This window comes from Cupressus sempervirens, chromosome 5 (genome assembly GCF_028749045.1).
Source record: "Cupressus sempervirens isolate cs-2001-9-10 chromosome 5, ASM2874904v1, whole genome shotgun sequence".
NCBI lineage: Eukaryota > Viridiplantae > Streptophyta > Pinopsida > Cupressales > Cupressaceae > Cupressus > Cupressus sempervirens.
Genome location: NC_143122.1, coordinates 51438227 through 51461323, shown reverse-complemented (window position 1 = coordinate 51461323; position 23097 = coordinate 51438227). Strand labels below are relative to the sequence as shown.

Sequence of the window (23097 nt, the reverse complement as noted above, 5' to 3'; positions counted from 1 at the left end):
GAAAAATAATTCCTGCCACTACCATCTACCACAACAAATCATGTTAAAGTATTATCATTTAATATCCCCAATATTTGTTTTGAACTTGCTTTAAATTTTCAAAAACTCTAAAGAACCTTTATCAGGGGAGAGGAATATGTAGTTGAGCACCATACAAACCCACAGGAGAGTATCATAATATCAAGTTCATTTCAAATGACATATAGTTAGAGTTCATCCTTTTCCCTTCTAATTTCAATCTTGTATGACCGTGCTTTACTACAAATGCATCTTGTTCCTATCCAAATTGCAATGTATAATATGTTGCTTTAAAAATAACTAATTATTAACCTTGCAAATTTAATCATTAGGAGCTTAAAAAAGTTGAGAGGAGTATTCTATTTGGGAATAGAAAGCCAAATTGAATCTGAACTCCTGACCAATTTGACCACATAAGTAAATAGTAAACATCCCAGAGACTTGTGTGGCTCTATTCATATCCAAAATAAGATGGCATTCCTAAATGGATGTCGGATTTGAACATATTTCATGAGAAATACTCCATGAAAGCAACACTGCTTCCATCTACCATCTAGTGAATCACCTGTACAATGTGTAAATAAATGTAAATGAACAAAGCAACTAGACTCTTCTGATTTTCATTTTCTGTCTTATGGCAGAGCTGCTAATATTGTTTTTTGCGGCCTGTTGGCTGGCAGAGCTGCTAATCTTGCTTTTTGCAGGTTGTTGGCCAGCAGCGCTACTTATCTTTGTTTCTGTAGCCCGTTTCCTGGCATCACCAACCGTATTTTCAGGTTTTGTGAACCAGGTTGAATATAGAAATTGCTTATTACGGCCAACGTGATTGCATATCATGTGCAGTTTCTGTCTCTCTTTCATCCATCGGAGCAATATTTTCAAGTGGGATTTGCTGTTGACGCCATTTACCCCTGCTTCCTGAGTAAATAAAACTTTGATTTATAACAATCACAGAAATTATATCACATTTAAATGATTCGCAATCAAATTGGCCAAATTCATCTACACAGCATGAAATGCATAAAAGATACATATTATAAAGTTACTTGACAAAAGCAACACCTGTCTCAAAAACTTCGGGCATTAACACACTCAATTATGATTGGGAAAAAAAAACCTGGACTTCATCAAGAGTGTATATAGAATGGGCAAGCACATACAATGTGATGTAGCTCTAATTTTAGAGGATCCATTTTTGCACAAGAATTTACATACCATATACCAATGATTATAAGGAATCAAATTATATGAGGAAGGGAGCACTGTGAAGGTTTGAGTGAGGTATCGAAAGCTGTTGAAGTGTTATGAATTGAATGAACTGCATTATAGACCATTAAATGCCAGAAAAGGAAGTATTAGTTCTGTTCTCTCCAAGCTACTAAGTTTTTCCAAACAAATGAGTTGGACTGGGCAGAGACAGGATTTCAAGTTTGTAGGCAGGGATTAACATGCTGAATCTTCTTATTCATTGAAAGAACTTGAATTATGTTTATCTAGATTATGATTTTGATCTGAAACTAGTGAGTGCACTCACGGTTAAAAAATGTAAAAATCACTTTGGAAATACTTTTCATTTGTGCTCTGAGATACAGAGATTGCAGAATTAGTAGAATGTTGAACATGCAGAGATGAAAGAGATTAGTCAAAGATGAGATGAATTGATTGCACAGCAGTACAAGAATCCATAGTGTAAACACACAATAAATAGACAGCAGCAGGGATGCTGAAGAATCTGCATGGTCACCATTTGAAAATCAGAAAGAAATCATGGGCTATGAGTACTAAGGCAGAAACATATTCCTAGGCTGGCAGCAGTGCAACAGTTCCAGCGATTTCATGCCTTGTATACAAGGACTTTATAAAACACGGCAGTTCAGCTAAGGACGACTCCATTGATGTCTACCAGCTACACCACTCATCAAACACCACTATACAGAAACAATTAATGAACCGAAAGAACATTTCGGTGCATTCCCAATCAAGAATGAGTATGCAGAGGTAAAGATAATACTACAGTTATAATGAAGACACTAAGAAATGACTTGTAATGAGTAGTGATAGAGACAAGGAGCTTGATGAAGACAAGAATTGATAATTTGGAGAGGCTCGATAAAAAATTATGAGTAAGCAATTTAATTCTGGAAAGCAACGATAACATCACCAAACTTCTGAAGTCAAAGTTCGATATAAATACCTCAATAAACTTCAATTTGAATCAGAATATGGTGCCATCAGGTCTCTCAAAGTAGACAGGCCGTCAGAGATACTGTCAGAATTTGGACTAGATAAAAATAAGTTTGAGCGACTATCAACTTGAAGTTATAGCACAGCAAACTCATGTGTCTACAGGACAGGAGTGCGGTACAAACAGCAATATGAAGTTCACCACAAGTTTTATACCCTTTTCAATAGCGATATCTTCATCAAATAAGCAAATACGAGCATAAAAATGAACATGTCAAGAAGTTGAAAGATGGGACAGAAAGATCATATGCGAATGCAGACATCCGGAGATATACAGGAGGCACACAGTGATAAAAAATAAATATGCACAGTGCTGAGCATAGTTCAAAGGCAGTATTATAATCACTGAGTAAACATTTGAGAGACAATATATTCAAGCAATGTATTTGTATAAGTCTGAGGGATATCATGTTGTGCAAGCAATCATGTATTATACATAGCGGAGCGGAAAAGTCAATAGTGACATGTCATTTCTAATAATGGTGATATTGAAGGTTGGAAATAAAGACCATAAGCTCATACAATGATGGAGATTCCTGCGCGATGATAATATTATCGCCGACGATTAAAAATTATTACTAGTGCAAACAAAAAGCATCACAGAATCGGCGAGTCAGCAAATGGTTGCTATAATCAGAGGTATAACCTGAGTGAGTATCTGCTAGAGTTAGGCATTGAAGTCATACAACAAGAGATGTAACACCAACTGCAATACAATTGGGAGTCTGCAGTTGTTGAGGGCCTTGAAAGAAAAGAATAAAATCAAAATGATTGCCATTCAAACTATTGTTTAATGTGAAGGCTGCAAGATGAAAGAAAAGAATATAAATGAAAAGGTATGATCAAATTATGTTGACGGGAGATATAAGTATTAATTAAAATTAAGTATGTTGGTTAAGAAGAGACGTGGCTGTTTGAAACGTCACACTATGATTAAATATAAATAAGGAGTTTTTCATTTGTAAAATCTAAAAGCAGAGGAAGAAGCAACCAGAAAGGAAGTTCAGCAGATTAAAGCGAGATAGTAGATGTTTATGTAGTTTTTGGGTAAACTGGATATTGTAATTGAAATACACATTTATTGTACCCATTTTAAAATTAATGCTAGAGTCCTGTTTTTCCTTATTCATCTTGAAAATCAAAGTTCAAAGTATTTTTCAGATTTATCCCCTGTGATTATTAATTTTAAAATTAATTGCCACTAATGGTGAAGAAGCTGATTTCAATATAAGTCTTTGATTATCAGAATTTGCATACAAAATGTTGTCTATGTGAATTTTGTAATTTGTTTTCCAAAAGAAATTCAATTCAATTAGACTAGGGGTTGTGTTGCTAATGGAAGCTTCAGTCTATAAAGCAGTGGATGGTATAAGCATTGTCTCCTATGGTCTGGAGAAAGTTTGACTTTATTTGCCCAAAGCTGGATAAGAGGCTGGTCTGAAGTTTATATTATGAAAGTGGGTTGATGTCTGAGGTCTTGAGGTTCAATATTCTGCCATATCCATAACTCATAAACACTATTGCTTCCATTTTAATAATATTCATTTCACAAGAAAACATATCAAAGCATTCATATAGCTTTTATTTGATCGAGTTTAAGAATTTTGCCAACTTAACAACTCTAAGTCTAAATTCACTATAGAAAAGCTTTAAAACAAGTTATCAAGGTTTGAGTTGAAGGTTTGCCTGCCTAGTTTTAGCGAAGCCTAAAGTCCAAGGGTATTAAATCAGGAGGTTATTCCCATTTGTTGGCCAAAACTGATTGAGCAATCCTATAAGAAAATTGGCAAAGCTCTTGGATTTCCAATCTACGGTTTTGGGAACCAACAAAATGAAGCTATATAAACACACTAATCTTCAATTTTGTTCATTTGAAACTAATCAGCTTAAAGACATGATCTTCTATGATTTAGAAAAAGAGAATAATCTTCCAGCCGTTAAGAACATAAAATTAGGGACATAATCAACCACGTAGAAGATTGAATGATCTTGATTCTCAAGGACCTAACCAATGAATGAATTGGTATAGGATTTGTAATATCCCCTCTATAATTTTAAGATAAAAACACATACAAGAAAATCATACGGATGCAAAGTTGCTCAAGAATTGGATTTTATTTGCAATTTGAAAAGCTGAACACAATATATGATCTGATCAAAGTTTGCACCTTGTCTACAATTGATATTCCGTGTTGGTAAGCGTGCAAGGTAATTATGAGATGTCGGATTGAAGAGCGCTTGTGAAAATGGAGGTGATCATAATCGAAGTAATGTCCCCTATTAGGACTTTACCTGATTTAATCCAAAATTCCCATCTAGGACTTGGATTGCACTTGGGATGGCAATTTCTAACCTTCCCTACTAGAAGAATGCCAATTCCGAATGAATAACATACATCACTATGCATTTAAAAGAAATATTCAAATATCCACATTACATACTTATGTCCCAGTTCCTTATTTCTCTCCTAATCAATAGCCTTAAGAAGGATGGGGATTTACTTGTCATAGGGTGCTTGAGACCAAGGATGGGGATTTACTTGTCATAGGGTGCTTGAGACCAAACTACAAGTAGGCTCTCTCAAGCCTTCAAGACCTAGTCCCTATCCCATCTTATTGTCTAAAATACATTTATTGCTTCATCTTCACCCCTCTAGAGCCCTTAAAGCTCTTTGGTTAAGTTGCGTCAACTACTATTCGTCCCTAAAGCTGGTAGAAACAATGCTCCAATACCATTTGTAATGTCCCTTTTTTTCCAATGTTCTAGTTTTTGCCCTTAAATTACAATTCCAACATTAATCCGTACAACATATCTTTCCTAGTGGGGTTAGGAACATTAACCCAATCATATGATACAACTAATCTAATTAATGGAGTTCCCCAAATTGGGGTTTACCATCTCATAACCAATCATAGCTTAGTCCAGTTGGAACCTTGAGAGGGAACCAGTAAACTGCCCAAACTAACTAAAGCCCAAGAGTGTGTCACATTCATTTTATGGAAAACTTGGCACATCCCACAAGTGGAATGAACATCCAACTATGACAGTGCCCCCCTTGAATATCCCACAAGTAGTAGGAATGTCCAACTATGACAACTTCCCCCCTCGAAGCAACTAAATCACCTCTCAACCCACAAAAGGCAAGAATGTTTAACTATGACCAATTGTATCCTTTTGGCATGGGGCACTTAGTTCAAGGGAGCTAGTAAATCGCATCTCCATATCATATATCCTCCAAAACATGTGATGGATTACAGAATAAACACACTCCCATACATAAACACATAACTTAAGTATTAACCCTCTTACGTTCAATAACTATTGATTCATATAATAGAATTGAATGAATATAGGCAGGTCAAATGCCTCATTATCCATTATTGCATGTAGGCAGATTGAATGCATTATTATCTTTTATTGCACATAAGCAGTGCATCATTACCAATTTATGATTGCAATGTCAACAGCTATGTAATATGTTAAGTCTAATCAGAGTCTTTTCTTATCCATGTCCCTAATCACTGCAAACTTGTAAGTTTTTATTTTCCCTGCTTCCAAGGGTGGGGTTTCTTGGTCACTAATATTTACATATTTATTGTTTCCTAAAGCTGTTGTCCGTATTACGATGCTAGATAGCTTCTATTATTAGTTAATGGTTATCTATTTGTAATCTATTGTAAATATTAGAATGTATTTATTGACCTCTCGGTCTCTATTAATATTAAGCAAATATTTAACAATTACTTCCTAATAATGATTGTTTCCTAAGTAAACATCATCTCATTCTTTTGTATATATTGACCTCTTGGTCCCAGTTAATATTAAGAAAATATTTACCAATTACTTTCTAATATGGTATCGATGCATTGTTGAATTTTTTTTCAAAAAATCATAATTTCTTGTTGACATTATTCTGCCTCTATTTTCGAAATTATATTTTTCATATTATATCTGCTTCATGATACCTAGTTTCAGCTAGGGTTTTGATACAAAGCCTGCAAATCGCGGACTGGTAAATCGGGATTTCCTGCATCCATTTTCGAGAAATTTCTCTGCAAATTGCAACTGGAAAAATCGCAATTTTTGTGTTCTTTTGCGTGGTTTTTTGTGGACACGTCTTCTGCCCTCTTTCTGTGATTTCTAGACGTGATTCAAAGCTTCAAATCGTGGCAATTGTCTGCAAATCATGACTAGGAGGGCTCGGTTTGACTGAAAGTCGCATCTTATATGAGCTCTTTTTTGCTTGTGCCTGATATCTTTCCATTTCATCTACTCGCATCTGCACTCAGCGCACCATTTTTTTCCATGCTTGAGGTTTTTTGCAGCCTTGGATCGCCATTGCTAGAGGAGTCTAGGATTTTCCAACCTTCTACTATTTACTCACACCTCAAATCCAGCCCAGAAAACACACTTTTTCTACACTTCCGCCATTAATTTTAAGCTTTTTTTCAGCCCAGGACATTTATGTTCAAAACCCCAATTATTGGGCTCAAAAAATAATTCTGATTTCAGATTCATGGTGGGTTTTTCGAGAGCCCAATTGAGTTGTCGTTAGTTTTTTCTAGGTGCCTTGATTTCTGTTTCCCGATTTTCGAGCCAACAAATATGGAAACCGACATATTCTTTATAAGTTTATCAAGCTCTCTTCTAGGTACAGCTTAAATTTTTTTGGGTCTTCTATTTTTTTGCCTTGAAGTACATGCCTTCACAATTTTCATGCTTTTTCATTGAAAAATGTGCTATGGCATCTCTAACTAATATTTTGCTCAAGAGCAATTCAAAATTCAATGGTCAAAATTAAGGCACTTGGAAGCAACGAATAATAGCAATTTTTGACTATCAAAATACTGATCAGATTGTACTAGGTGTTACACAGCATCCAACTGATCAGGATACATGGGATCTGAATAATCGAAAGGCGATGATGCTTCTCAAATTATCTATAGTTGATGATCAACTCTCTAAGATTTCATCCAACAAGACAATTGTTGAGATATGGGCGCATCTCAAGAATCTTCACGAGACTTCTGACAAAAGCAAAGCTTTCTTTCTAAAGAACATTGTTTTCTATTATCATGGATGAGCGAGCATCGCTCCAAGCTCACTTGAATAGGATTCAGGAAATCCGTGATCAATTGTTTGTTGCCATTGGTCGCAAGATGGAGGAAGAGGACATCATGGTCATCACTCTCTGGACTTTACCCAAGTCCTAAAAGCATTTTATCGAGACTCTTAACATCACTTCTTCTAGTGTTGATCTGAAATTCACAGATCTCTGCACACTTCTGCTTCAGCAAGATCGGTGGAAACAACAATTAAATAGCAATTCCACCTCCACCTCCACAGAGCAAGCCTTTGCTGCTAAATCCTTTTAGAAGGATAAAGGCAAGTCTCAACAAAAGCCCTCTGCTCCAGCTTCAGAAGGCTCCCCGAAGAAGAACATTCAATGCAACTATTGCCATAAGTTTGGTCACATGAAGGTTGAATGTCAAAAACACTTAGTTGCTCAATCTAAGCAATTAGGTTTGCAGCCCAAAGTGAACAATGCACAGCACACTGAGCAGACAGAATCTGTCTTTTACCCCTTCATGGCTAAAAGACCTACAAATCATGTGAACTCGTCTCCCCGGTATATTGAATCAGGTGCCTCTCATCATTTCACCCACCACAGAGACTGGTTTACTGACTACCACTCTTATTCAAATTTTGTTATTTTTGGTGGCAAATAACAGTACACCATTGTCGACAAAGGCAACATTCAGATTCAATCTGCTAGGAGGAATCTCATTTTTCTCGATGAGTACCACGTTCTAGGGATGGAACTAAATCTACTCTCAATCAGCTAGTCGCTACGACACTCTATAGTTAGATTCACCTTCAATTCGCATCAGTGTACCATCACTAATAAGGCAACTCAGTCTATTGTTGCAGTGGATCTTAAGGATTGTGGTCTTTTCTGACTTACTAATTCTGGTGATTCTCAAGACTTAGCTATAGCTGCTTGGCGGTCTTCTATTAGCACGATTTGGCATCAACGATATGGGCACTTAAATGTGCATTATCTCTCTCAGCTTACTTGGGAAGAGCTTGTCCTCGGTTTGCCAAAGATTCTAACTCAACAGCTTGGAGTTTGTGATGCATGCCAGGTTGCGAAGCAACATCGCACACCTTTCACTAGTGGTGATTCATGGCGAGCTTCTCAGGTACCTTAGCTTGTTTATGTTGATATCTGCGGCCCTATGGCCAGTCCTTCTGTTCTTGGATCTAGGTATTTTTTGTTGTTTGCTGATGATTTCAGTAGAAAAATGTCGATATATTTTCTTCAAAAGAAATCAGATGCCTTTCCAATATTTCAAAAGTTTAAACCTTTAGTTGAAAATAAGTTTGGGAAATCTATTATTACTCTTAGGTCAGATGATGGTGGAGGTGTTTTTGTTCTCATGAATTCTCTAGCTTCTTGGATACTCATGGCATCAAACGCTAGTTAACCACAATAGAACAGTGTAGTTGAATTTCGAAACAGAACAATCACTAAGATGGCTCGCTCCATGCTCGAACACAAACATGTTCCGAAAAAGTTCCAGGCAGAAGCAATTAACACTGCAATATCTTTTAAACCCGTCTCCCACATTGGTAATCAAAGGTAAGACTCTAGAAGAGGCCTAGTTAGGTCGCAAGCCCAAAATCAGTCACCTAAAAGTTTTTGGCTCTCTTGCTTTTGTTTGGTTCCCTAATGCATCACACACCAAGTTGGATGCCAAGAGACAAAAACTTATGCTTGTTGGATATAGTAGTCTTCACAAAACCTACCGCTTGATCGACACTAAGACATCTCGTCCCCTGTATAGTTGTGATGTAGTTTTTGATTAGCAACGAGGACCTTTTATGCCTATTTCTCCTGTTCCTGATCCAGTAGATCAACCTATGAAGGCTCGTGATTTGGGAGTTAGCCTTCCATTAGGTCCACCTAATGGGAGGACTCCAGTAACTCCTGCAGCTCCAGTTATACTAGTAATCCTTGTACAAACACCTCCAGCTTCTCCTGCAGGCTCACCAAGATTTCTAGATGCTTCACCTAAGCTTGATCTAGATTCTTCTTATGAGGAACCTGAACATAGAGCATCTCCTAATATTAATGTTGGTCATTCTCCTCTTCGGCCTAAGTGGTGGGCTAAGACACTTGCTGATCTTCGTGATGATGAGTTCATTGATGGGAGAACAACTCGGAAAAAGAGCAAACCTACAGAATCAGTTAATTTTACTCTTATGGCCAACATTCACAGTGTGTTTGAACCGCAAACATATTTCGAGACTAAAGAAATTTCAAAGTGGGAACAAGCCATGACATCTAAAAACTAGAGCCTACTGAAGAATAACACCTAGGTCCTTTCTGATCTTCCACCAAGGAAGAAACCCATTGGCTACAAATGCGTTTACAAAATCAAATACAAATTTGATGGTACTTTGAATAAGTACAAAGCTCATTTAGTTGCAAAAGGCTTCTCTCAGCGTCAGGGCATTAATTATGAGACCTTTGCTCCTACTACAAAGATGAGCACAATAAGATTAGTCCTAGCCATGGCAGTATAGTTTGGCTGGAAAGTCCATCAGATGGACGTCAAGAGTACTTTCCTAAATGGTGATCTCCACGAAGAGTTTTACATAACACAGCCCCCTAGTTTCAAGGTTGCTGGTAAAGAACATCAAGTTCTCTAGTCAATGAAAGCTCTTTATGGCTTGAAGTAGGCCTCTCGGGCATGGTACATGAAAATTGATAAGTACCTCAATGATCAAGGCTTCCAGACGAGTTCTTCACACTCAAATTTGTACATCAAGACTACTGACAGTGACATCATCCTTCTGGTTATTTATGTGGATGATTTAATCATCCCTGGCAGTTTGGCCTTTTTGATTCAGAGAATCAAACAAAATTTATGCCAATCTTTTGATATGATTGACCCTAGGCTCATGCATTATTGCCTAGGTGTTGAGGTTTGGCAATAGTCTTCTAGTATATTCATCTCTCAGTCCAAATATGTCAAGGCTCTATTAGACAAATTTCATATGTAGGATTGCAAGCCTGCATCTACGCCCTTGGAGAAAGGTCTCAAGTTATCAACCAAGTATATTTCTCCTCCTGTTGATGATACTACATACAGGCAACTAGTAGGCAAACTCAGCCACCTCTCTGCTACTAGGCCTGATATTAGCTTAGCAATCAGCTACATCTCCTGCTTTATGACAGCTCCCAAGGCTGATCATTTGATGACAGCAAAGTGTGTGCTTCGTTATGTGAAGGGCACTGCAGATTATGGACTTCTTTACTCTCGGAGTTCTAATCCTAGACTCAGTGGGTTCACAAATTCAGATTGGGCAAGCTTTGTGGACGATAAGAAGTCAACTTCAGGATGTGTTCAGTTTGGGATTAGGTGTCGTCACATGGACCTATAAGGAGTAGGCAGTGTCTCTCTCCTCTACAAAGGTTGAATATAGAGGGGCAGTCAAGGTAGGCTGTGAAGCTATTTGGCTTTGTTGGATGCTTGGGGATATGCAGATGTCACCAGCAGGACCGACCACTTTGTTTGTTGATAATGAAGGCGTTATCAAATTAGTACAGAATCCAGTCTTTCATGAACGAACCAAACATGTGAATGTTCACTATCACTACATACGACACTTGGTTGAAGACATGATAATAGATTTCCAATATGTTCCTACAACGGATCAGATTGCAGACATTCTCACCAAGCCTCTTGGTCCTGATAAGTTTGTCAAATTCAGAGGATAGCTTGGTATTGTGGATAGATAAACCATTAAGGGAGGGTTACGATAATAGATAGCTTCTATTATTAGTTAATGGTTATCTATTTGTACTCTATTGTAAATATTAGAATATTTCTAGTATTTAATTAGGTTGTAGATAATTGTTAGTTTTCTATTAGCTAGAATATAGGGTTCCCATTTTTTATGATCGTTTCCTAAGGAAACATCATCTCATTCTTTTGTATATATTGACTCTCGGCCTCTATTAATATTAAGCAAATATTTACCAATTACTTCGTAATAGTCTGTAACTCGCTGCCCTAAGGATCTATTTATGCTAGAAATCACTTTTTAGATCTGCTCATAAATCTGAAATTGTTGAAGTTTGGTAACTACAGAAGATATCTGTGTACCTGTGATTGCATCAGCATTATATTTGAGATGCTGCTGCATTATCTACTCCTTTAATACAATGAGGTTGCAAAGAGTCGTTATTTATGAATGGTCTTTCATATGAGGAGCCATGTCTTTTGAAGATCATGAAGAGTCTTCAGCATTGGCTAATGAAGAGACTATGCGTGGATATTGAAGAATCAAGACAATGAAAGGTCTCCACTTTGTAACAGCAAGATTATGAAGGGTCAAGGCAATTTTATATATTCTTCAAGAGGAGTTCATATGAAAACAAATTGACATCTTGTGCTTCTGCATATTACTGCAGTTTTAACCTTGTGTTTGGGCATACTGTATTTCAGACTTCTAATTATTCAATAAAAAGTGATTTTATTTTGTGGTTGGATATTTCCCCTCAAGTTGGAGGGTTTTCATAGGATAAATTGTTGTGTCTTAGTGTTCATTATTACTTCTGTTCTAACGTTGTTGTTTATCTTTATTTCTGGGCAAAAAATTAACATGGTATCAAAGCAGGTATAAGCAACATCAGGATCAGAATGACAGTAGTAGTTATTACTCAAGAGAGTGGTAATTGTTTTCGTTATTTAGTTCAAGATGCATCTATTGTTGCATGGATACCTGTGTATTTCATTTATAGGGTCTTTCTTTCTGCAAACCTATGATGGTTTCACCAGCATAAATACTGTGACCTTACCAGTGTGCTTGTTGTAGCATTTGGTTCCCTGTTGTATTGATGGGGCATTTTTGTAACAGAATATGTTGCTACCATAATCACTAGAATTTATGTTTGCAAATTCTATTAGCAGAGTATACTGGCAAGCATGGGTGCTGCAATTTGTTGTGATCATTCTATGATATACTCATTATTTTCTTGATGACAACCTCTTTTTCTGAGTATTGTGGGTAATGCTAGAGAGAAATATGATTCTGTTCGATATGCATGTGATCTAGCAATGAGTAGCATCAATGTTGTATGTGTTGGTCAAGGATCATGATGACGTGTTATTGTTTAGTTACAAGCATCTGCGATTGTATGACTTGTTGGATGCCCCTGGTTATGTGATTTTGTAAGACATTATTGGATAAGACATGGACGCTTGTTGCTGTAGCAATCAGGTCCGCTGCACTATAAGGGATATGACAATCAAAATCTGAAAGGGTTTTGCTAAATTGATTAACAATAAAGAGATGAGTATTTTTTTGTTATACCTTTGAATATTGATTATGAATTTTATGTAGTTAATTCATACAATAACATAGGAAAGAGTGAATCATGTATGCTTCTAGCATAAACCTGTATATTTCTTTTTAGGACATAAGTTGAGTCTCTCTCAAATGCTTCCAGGAGGAATTGTGAAGCAACAGGATGATGAGAGATTACATAAGGAATTCAAGGAAAGCTTGATAACTTGAAGAGGGAGGACTTATTTTAGGGCTCAATAAAATTCAAAGGAAGCTTGTATAGCAGAGGGAAAGTGTCAAGTCCTTCGAAGAGGATCAATAAGCTATATAGCAGTGGGACTGCAAAAGCTCCTTGTTTGGTCAAACTTTAGAGTTAATTAATTTATTGTGATAATCAAAACTGTGAGTATGTTGTCCCTGTTAAAGAGGGAGTCTCAGCTGAGAGGGGGTCTCAACATTTAAATGGCTTTTTATGTGCTTTAATGAGTTCTTCTCTGTGAGGGAGAAGTTCGAGGTGCAATCCCTTGTTAAGGAGTTCTTCTCTATAAGGGAGAAGTTTGAGGTGCAATCCCTTGTTAATGAGTTTTTTTTTGTGAGGGAGAAGTTTGAGGTGCAATTCCTTGTTAAGAGATTCTTCTCTACGAGAGAAGTTTGAGGTGAAAGCTCTTGTCTCTCTAGGAGTAGCCATGGTGGATCCACCCTCTAGGAGAAGCCATGGTGGTAGTCATGTGTGAGACTCCATGGATTGGCTCGTGTAATTCACCCTCTGGGAGTAGCTGTGGTGAACGTCATATTGAGATGACGATATCAGGTGATAAAGTTTTGTTGTTCACACCCATGGGTTCAGCCATTGTGTTTGTTATGATGACACAAAATTTGCAAATGATATCTCCTTTGCTAAGGGGGAGTGTTAAAGTTTGCTAGCCACAGGAGATACTTGCGCACTTATGATTACATCAGCACTATATTGAGATGCTTTCTGCTGCATTATCTAAACCTTTAATATGATGAAGCTGCAAACAGTCTATATTTATGAACAATCTTTCATATGAAGAGCCACGTCTTTTGAAATTCATGAAGAGTCTTCAGTGTTGGCTAATGAAGAGACCATGTGTAGATATTGAAGAGTCGAGACAATGAAGAGATCTTCAGTTTGTACCAGCAAGATAATGAAGGATCAAGGTAATTTTATATATTCTTCAGGAGTTCATATGAAAGCATATTGAAATCTTACGCTTCTGAATATGACTGCATTTTGAGCCTTGTATTTGGGCATATTGCATTTCAGACTTCTGATTATGTAATAAAAACTGATTTTATTGTGGCTGGGTTTTTCCCATCAAGTTAGAGGGTTTTCCCAGGATAAGTTGTTGTGTCTTAGTGTTCATTATTGCTTCTGTTCTGATGTTATTGCTGTTTATCTTTATTTCTGGGCAACACATTAACAGAAATAACTAATAAGTCTGCTAAAATGCCTGAAGCTATCTTGCTCACAATGTCTGAAATTGTCTGTTCTTCAGAAATAATCTTCAAAAAGATACTCATATAAACTCCTCGGATATGCTCTTAATGTCTTCTTAATTCTGCTTTGAATGGAAATGATTCGATGGACTGACTGATGCAGATGACCCCAAAAGAACCCATCTTCATACCAACCATGACAACTTTTTAGACTTAATGGTGAATAGGAGTTCTATAAGTAATCAATTAGTAGTAAGAATTCTGTCTGCAGTTTTTTATTTAAGACTGAGTATTCAGCTTCAATAAAGCAAATAAGTTTCCCAGTTGCACTGTCAGTTGTCACAGCAAAATAAAGAAGTTATTCAGTTAATGCCCATATTATGGGTTCAGTTAGAAGTTAACTGCAGCCATTTACGGATTTGATTTCCATTGATTGCGGATCAATCAAAATGGGGGTATATAAAGTGGTCAAGGCAAAGGAGATGACTTTTTTGGGCAATATGAGCAAGCAAACTTCAACTAAGCTTCACGAAGATTGACACTGGTACAGCAACATGGAAGCTTGAAGATGAACCCCTTCAAGTTTACAACTATTTACGGCCTCAGGGCCAATAATCCTCTAGTGTGAAATGCTAGGAGTAAAATGCAGAATGTCCAGGACCAGCAGGGTAATCTCTTTATGTTCTCTTGCATATCCTGATGATGGATCACATAGTGTGATCCGAAACATTGATAACAAAAACTAAACACAATCTAATCCAGAAGAAAAGAGTAGCATCATATGGATTGTGGAAATCTAATACCATTGATCTTTATAATCTGTTCCCCGCTAAGGACATTCCAGGATTCAGATCTGTATGCTAGGTATTCTAGTGAGTTTTAAATTAGGGGAAAAATAGGTTTAGAAGGGGCCCAAAACCGTTTGAAAACATATTTTTACAGGGATCTGGAACCCACTCAGACGATAAGCTGCAATAGATAAAACATTAATAAATCAGCAGCCCAAAACCAGAGAATAGACAGCAGCTAAAAAACATAAGTCATACGAAGCTCCAACTACACAAAGACACGACACTTCAGGCCTAAGCTCGCATCAAAGAACAAATATCCCAAGAAAGCTGATCCACGGGGTTTTGATAGGCTCCCCAAACCTTAACATTGGATTTTAAGTGATTAACATGGCTCCCAAGACCATTATCGAAAACTGCCTCAAAAGATTGATCATCAAAAAGCCAGCAGAAATAAAGAGGTTTTGAAAGGCTCCCCAAAACAACTTAAGTTGGTTTTAACATGAACCCCAAAACCATCAACACAGTAAGCCTCAAAAGATTGATAATCAAAAAGCAGCTATAAGAAGCCACCAGTCCTTCCACAACTCTCCAGAGCAACTCTTCTCCACCTCAATAACTAAAAATCCCACCTCCATAGGATCAGCAGAGAAGGGAACAAATAGACAGAGAACCATAAAGGCATTCAACCCTGCTTCCAAGAAATCACAACAAAGAGTGGCCCATAAGCAGCTCCAAATCTCCACATATCTGAAGCCATTATCCGCCTCTATTGGAAAGGCCATAACCTCAATAAGACAAACGATATAGGAAAAAGGAGGAAGAATGGGCCACATCCCTGTAGTGACAACACAGAGAAGCCCCACCTCAATTGGGGCAGGTTCCACCTCAATAGGAAAATTACAGAAGTGAATACAAATACAAGCAACACAGCCCACTTAAGAATATAGCAATGAAGAACATCGACTCCACCAGGGCCAAACAAAGCCCTAACACCATATTTTCCCATTTGAATGTGTATTATATTAGATTATTTGTTTCCATTTGAATGTGTTATCATACAGACAACAGAACATTTCTGTTGTTATCATTTTCTGGGTTGATTTCTGTACACATTTAGCGTAGGACATCACACATTTTGTGCTACTTTGTAGTTTGTAGCTTGAAATTTGTATTTTCATTTGGGGGGTCGAACTTCAAAATCAAGCTATTGTAATGCACAATGCTTTGTGCACTGTAATTGACATCTCAAAATTAATGAAAAAAGTACATATTTCAAAATTTATTACGAAGGCTTTTAACAGTAAGAAACATCAGTTATTCCTCTCTTTTTTCTTTCTGCATTTTTTGGAGTTTGCAATATTTTCTCTGTTTTTCTCTGATTTTGTCCAAGGAAATTAACACACCTGTTTTTTGCTTCACAGAATTATTTTCTACCATGGATATTCAAGGCTTTCTTTGTGCATTATGATGTCCCTGTTCCAATTTAGATTTTAATAATAAATAAATATGAAATATTAGAATCATAATAAATAAGTAATAATCACAAGAGAAAGATTTAATAAATAAATAATGCACTGTAATATCATATGATTATAATCAAATAAATAAATAATCAATAGCAATAATCAATAATTGTTAATAAAACAATAGGCCTCACCTTGAAGATAGTAATTCACCGAAACAAATATACAACACATAATATTCCTTTAACAAAATAGTGACCTTTGCATTGAAGGAGTTGAAGTTTATCAATGTCAATGCTCGTAGTTTAGTATTCAAGGGATGGGTGCGAACCAAATATTTCAAAACAACAACCTGCATTCAACATCTCTACATCTCATAGATGATTAAGGACAAGCGATGAAATTATGAATAGCATTCAAACAAATGAATTTATAAGTCAACAGACCAATCACACACTATAAGTTCAAAATTAGCAACAATAATGCCATTTATAGGAATTGTGACTAATGAGACAATGTTCCTTATCGAGTGGGATGATTAAAAAATTAATACCATTATAGTATGTTCTACATATCCCCAATACCTAATAGAGATATAACCAACAAAGATAGCATGGTCATCGTTGATCAATATTAAGTCATTCATCAAACGGGCTTGTTTGCAATTAAATGATTGTGCCTAATATTAATCCCAATCAATAATGTTTGCAACGAAGTTGACAAAGCACCACAACTGTACTGATGATCTATGATAGCATAGTGCTGACCGACGATTGAAGATAATAATTGTCGTTACCAACTTGCATGTTAACTAAAGCATGAAGGGTGATGGAAAGATACATCTCATCCATGTGAAGAGTTGTAATCCTTTGAAATCACCATCGGAGGAATATAAGAAAGAGATAATGCTTTCATTAAAGGAAATTAACAGGTATATCTTTTATTCAAATAGAGTTTAAAGAATATATTTGGTGTTTATCACAAGGAAGAGAAATGAATAGAAATAAGTTAGATTTAATGCAGGCAAATATTATGTGACAGAAAATTATCATGCTGTAACTTATCTATGAAATAATACTGATCCACAAAATATGATTGGGAATAAGAGAACCATATATATACAATATTTATGTGTTGGTAATAGGTAAATCAGAAATATATATATATATATATATATATATATATATATATATATATATATATATTGACACTCAGACCTACTACTATTTCACTAAGAAGGGAAGTAAAAGTGTTAGCAAAGAGGGGCTTGTAAAAATCCAAGCAATGGATCTTTGTCCCAAGATAGGGTAGGGATCAGCAACCCTAAGCCCCTTGTTGCCAAAGTCCCAAGAAATGCCTAAGGGCTTGGATCTGTAAACTTTGAGGAAATCCATTGCAAGTTGTTATCTAGACAACTTGGGTAACACTGACTTCTTCCATCATTGAGCTAGAATAGTAATAAGGTAAGAATGAAAGATAATTATTTGAACAGATTACTTGAATTTAATGGAATGAATGTCTATTCCTATCACAGGACATTACAAACCAAACCCTAATTGGGAAATTTATAAAAAGTTCAGTAAGGTCCAACTAGGGGACATAACAAGTGCTATCAGAGCTATGATCCTGTCGTCCTGCACGGTAAGAGATTAAATGAGAAAAAATTATAATGAAATAAAAAATAATTTAGCAATGTGTATGCTTCATATCTTCATGCATTAATGTGTTAGCTTCACATCTACTTCGTGTCTTCATGTATTCATGCATATATCTTCAAGTATGTACTCTCAATGTGATTCTACTTGATTTATCTAGAATAATAAAATGATCCAAGTGAGGCAGAGTAAATCCTCACAAGATAGGTGAATTCCAAGATGGGTAAGGATATGCGTTTCCAATGCATTCAAGAAAAATCCCAAAATGGATATGAAAATGTATTCCTAATGCCTTGAGGAAAACTACTTGCAGATTAGTGTCAAGCACCCTGTGACATGGAAATTCCCATCCTACTCAAGGTTGGCATGTTTAAGAGAGAAGGAACTGGGCTTACAATGTGTTAACTAACATAATTTACTATGAAATATTCATGGTTTCTTAAAATAAAATCAATGTAAATGCATAGTAATGAGTAATAAACTATGGAACATTGGCAGCCTCTGAGTAGGGGACATCGCAAATGGCATCCGAGAAAGAAAAATATGAGACATACTATCATGCAAACGGGATTTTGACAGACTCAATTGACAACAAGATGGCCTAAGATCATCTCTAGAAAATGAGAGAAAACTTGTCTTAAGTTATCAAATGTCAGTATCAAATAATGAGGAAACATGTAATTGCTTGAGGACAAGCAATTTTTGGAGGCTAGGGCTGTGACGTCCCTGTTCCACTGTAGGTTTAAATAATAAATAAATATGAAATATTATAATCATATTACATAAATAATAATCACAAAAGAAAGATTTAATATATAAATAATACATTATAATATTATATGGTTATAATATAATAAATAAATAAATAATCAGTAATCAATAATTATTAATAAAACGCCAATAGTGGCATGTTGTGATGGTTAAGTTGTTGTGCTGTTATCCTTGCCATCAAGGTTCAAATCTCATGGGGATGAGGTCCCCCGTTTGTGACCTCACTGGTTCATAGCTCCAAGTCAAAGCGTTTACCCCTGAAAAAAATAAAAATTAAAATTAAAAATTATTAATAAAACGATAGGTCTCACCTTGAGGATGGTAATTCACCAAAGCAAATATAAAACACACATAATATTCCTTTAACAAAATAGTGACATGTGCATTGAAGGAGTTGAAGCTTTATCAATATAGATGTCGGTAATTTGGTATTCAAGGGATGGGTGTGAACCAAAATATTTCAAAACAACAACCTGTATTCAACATCTCTACATCTCATAGATAATTGAAAACGAGCGATGAAATAATGAATAGAGTTCAAACAAAAGAATTTATAAGTCAACTGAACAATCACACACTAAGTTCAAAAGTACTAACACCAATGCCATTATTAGGAATTGACTAATTAGACATTGTTCCTTACCAAGTGGGATGATAATAAATTAATAACATTATAGTATGTTCTACATATCCTGATACCTAATTGAGCCCAACAAAGATAACACGGTCAATGTTGATTGATATAGAGATAGAATCAAACAGGCTTTTAAGCGATAAAATGATTGTGATTAATATTATTCCCAATCAATAATGTTTGCAATGAAGCTGACAAAGCACCACAACTATATCAACAATCTATGTTAGCATATCGTTGACAATGATTGAGGATAACAGTAATTGGTGTTATCAACTTGCATATTAACTAAGCACTTGTTAGGAAGAAGAGAGATGGACAAATACATCTCATCCATGTGAAGAGTTGTAATCTCTTGAAATTGCCACCGAAGGAATATAAAAAAGAGATCAGGCTTTCATTGAAGGAAATTAATAGGTGTATCTTTTATTCAAATAGAAGTAACAAAATATATTTGGTGTTCATCACAAGGAAGAGGAAAGCATAGCAATAAGTTATATTTATTGCTGGCAAATATTATGTGACAGCAAATTAGCATCATGTAACTTATCTACGAAATAACTAATCCACAAAATATAATTGGTAACAAGAGAATCATATAAATTTTTAAATATATTGTTAATGGTGAAATCAGAAACATATATAATAATGAATCAGGAATATATATTAACTAATATACACAACATTTATATATATGATAACAATATATATATTGACAATTTGTCCTATTACTATTTGGCTAAGAAGGGATGACTTAATGTAACATCCAGTTTTTCAGAGTCTAATTTAACATTCAACATACTCAAAGAATACAGTTATAAATTCGATTTCATAGGAAGGCAGTTACATCATTCATGTTCATGTGAAGAAGATTTACTGTTAAAATCAGTAAAACAAAAATTTCTTATCCAATTACTTGAAATACCATTAAATGAAATAACTTCAGGAATTGAAATCACATACCTTGGAAAACTGAGACTGAAAAATCATCTAAGTATGCTTCTGCAACCACCTGAGTTAGTCCACCAATACTCTAACAATTTCTCAAATCGACTGCTATCTCAAAAATCAATTGATGAATACCACTAAATACCAATATAACTTAAATTAGGGCATCACATATCATCTTACCAATTAGGGCATCAATTACCATTGGTTTATTTAGGGCTTCTGGTAATGCTTTACCACTTAGGGCTTCCGCATCCACGGATTCAATTTAGGGCTTCCGCGACAACGGATTTTATCTAGAGTTTCTGCGACGACGGATTCAATTTAGGGCTTCCGCAACCACGGATTCAACTGGGGTTTTCGATACCACAGATTCAATTAGGGCTTCCAGTACCACCATATCAATTAAGGTTCTAGCTGTCACGCAATCAATTAGGGCTTCGGATTTCTTTTCCTTCCGATTGCTTATCTATGACAATTTCTCAAGATTAGATAATTACTTATATTCAATATTCATTTATATGAAGTAAAATGATGATAACAATGAAATACCTCAATTTAATCTTACCTTCTCATAAACAAAAATGATAATACCTGTTTCCGATAAACAATTGATTTCATGGCTTATCTCTGTTTGACGCATATCTTGAGAGAGGTGAAACATTGCCAGGGGCTTTACCACCCAACCTCGGACCACAATATCCCCACATGATCTCTAATGAGAAAGGCCCTCCCTATCCGGAATTGACAGGGATCATATTACCATCCACTGGGCATCATGATATATATAACATGCCATGGAACTTGGCAGCAGGAGATCACCATAACAGGAAACTTGCATGAGCTATATAGATTATTAGATCATTAACAATTATTCATCTATTAACAACTACTGATATCTACCTTATTTTTCTTGTATCAGATTCATCTACATCTTTTCACCATCAACAGATCTTCAGATCAGTGATTCTTGATGCTTATCTTCAGTGTATTGTATGCTTCTGCGTGGGGTAAACTTCAACTGGTTCTGGAATCCGTGGCTTAGAAGCATGCAAGGATGGCTTCATGCAATGTCGGGTGAATGAGTTCGTGCGTATCCGATTCTGCAGACAAGACTTTTTGTTCTTTCCCGCACGGGTACAGAAGACATAAACTGAGAGATACTGAAACGGAAGTAAGAAGTGACAGGTTTTCTCCCAAAACGATAAGGCAGCATAAATAAAGATATCAATCGGTTGTTCGTCTCCTGCCGTTACAAGATTGTATTATGCATGAAACTCCCCATCGGTTAGAAAGTAAGATACGTTGGAACAATGATAAGAAGATATACGTTAATATTTTATTATTATTTTGGTTAATTTATAATTAAGTATATACATAGTGGCACTATGCAATATTTGATTGTAAGTTAATCAAAGTAATAATATAATATTAAATGATATCGTAGTTTAGAAATTTAAAGGTAAGTTTTTTTTTCTTTATTATTTAATTTTACAATTTTATATTATTTATAGCTCATGTAACTTTTCCACTTTAAACCTTAATTGTCAAGCTTAACAACCCTGCCATGACGTCTTTTGATCAACCTGACCTTCCTGATAACTAGGTCACATGATAGTCCTAATGCCGAATAACCTCATTTCATAATGCTTGCCCCTCTTTCTTGAGTCTTTATCCTGTAACCTTCAAAACAATCATTCTCGCGAAAACATCAATTTCATAATTCATAATTTACTTAATAATATCATTAAGAATTTCACCATAAATAATAACTGGTTGATCAATGGTTAAAACTATTTTCGTTTCATATGAACATAATGATTATAAAACAGTATTCATTTTGCTTAAAACATAACGGCTAAATTCTAAATCCGTTTCACATGAATATAACGACTAACAACTAAATCCATTTCACATGAATATAACGACTAACAACTAAATCCATTTCACATGAACACAACGGTTATAAACTACTTGATCATGAAAATCTTATTTTTGGTTCAACGGCTATATTTCAAGCTAGGTCAAAAATTGGGATGTAACACTTAAAGTGTTTCCAAAGAGGGGCTTGCATAAATCCAAGCATGGATCTTTGTCCCAAGATAGGGTAGGGATCAGTGACCCTAAGCATCTTGCGAGCAAAGTCCGAAGAAAGGCTAAGGGCTTTGATATGTAAACTTTTAGGGAATCCATTGCAAGTTGGTATCTAGGCAACTTGGATAACACTGACTCCTTTCGTCATTGAGCTAGAGTAGTAATAAGGTAAGCATGAATGATAATAATTTGAACAAATAAATCTAATAGAATGAATGACTTTTCCTATCAAGGGACGTTACAATCCAAACCCTAATTGGGAAATTTAAGATAAATTAAGGTCCCAATAGAAGACATTACATGCATAAGCTGGAATGTTGATCGTTGTGAATCAATGCTTGGTGACTAACTCGTCAATGTACTACATAATCAATTACTTAAAGTGATTATGAAGGTCTTTCCTAGAAGCATGTATTTGTCCATGATTGCTATAGCTTGAGTTATAACTTTTCACTAAAGTCCAATAAATTCGATTCATAAACCTTGTATTTTCCATGTACCTTCACTTGAACCACTTCATCACATGAAAACCAAAAACTAATATTTAATATTGAAATTGTTAAAAGATCGAATAAACGGAGAAAACGGAATTATTATTATTGCATTAACATGAACTCTTAAATAAAGCATACAAAAGCTAATCATAGCATAAACAAAAA

General features: G+C 35.6%; 1 protein-coding gene and 1 long non-coding RNA gene across 2 annotated transcripts in view; both read right to left on the bottom strand.

Moving 5' to 3' along the window:
* Positions 1 to 301: 301 nt before the first annotated feature.
* Positions 302 to 23097, bottom strand: part of LOC149554500 (uncharacterized) — a 39819-nt gene continuing 17023 nt past the window's right edge. The window contains exon 2 of the mRNA XM_089828549.1: positions 302 to 936. Coding sequence (XP_089684675.1) covers positions 622 to 936 — 315 coding nt within the window. The 3' untranslated portion in view covers positions 302 to 621. The remainder of the gene's footprint in view (positions 937 to 23097) is intronic.
* LOC149554501 (uncharacterized) lies at positions 15871 to 17494 on the bottom strand. The gene is made up of 2 exons (XR_016364379.1): positions 16531 to 17494; positions 15871 to 16346 (listed from the first exon to the last, which is right to left on the bottom strand). It is a non-coding gene; the product is annotated as an uncharacterized LOC149554501 (long non-coding RNA).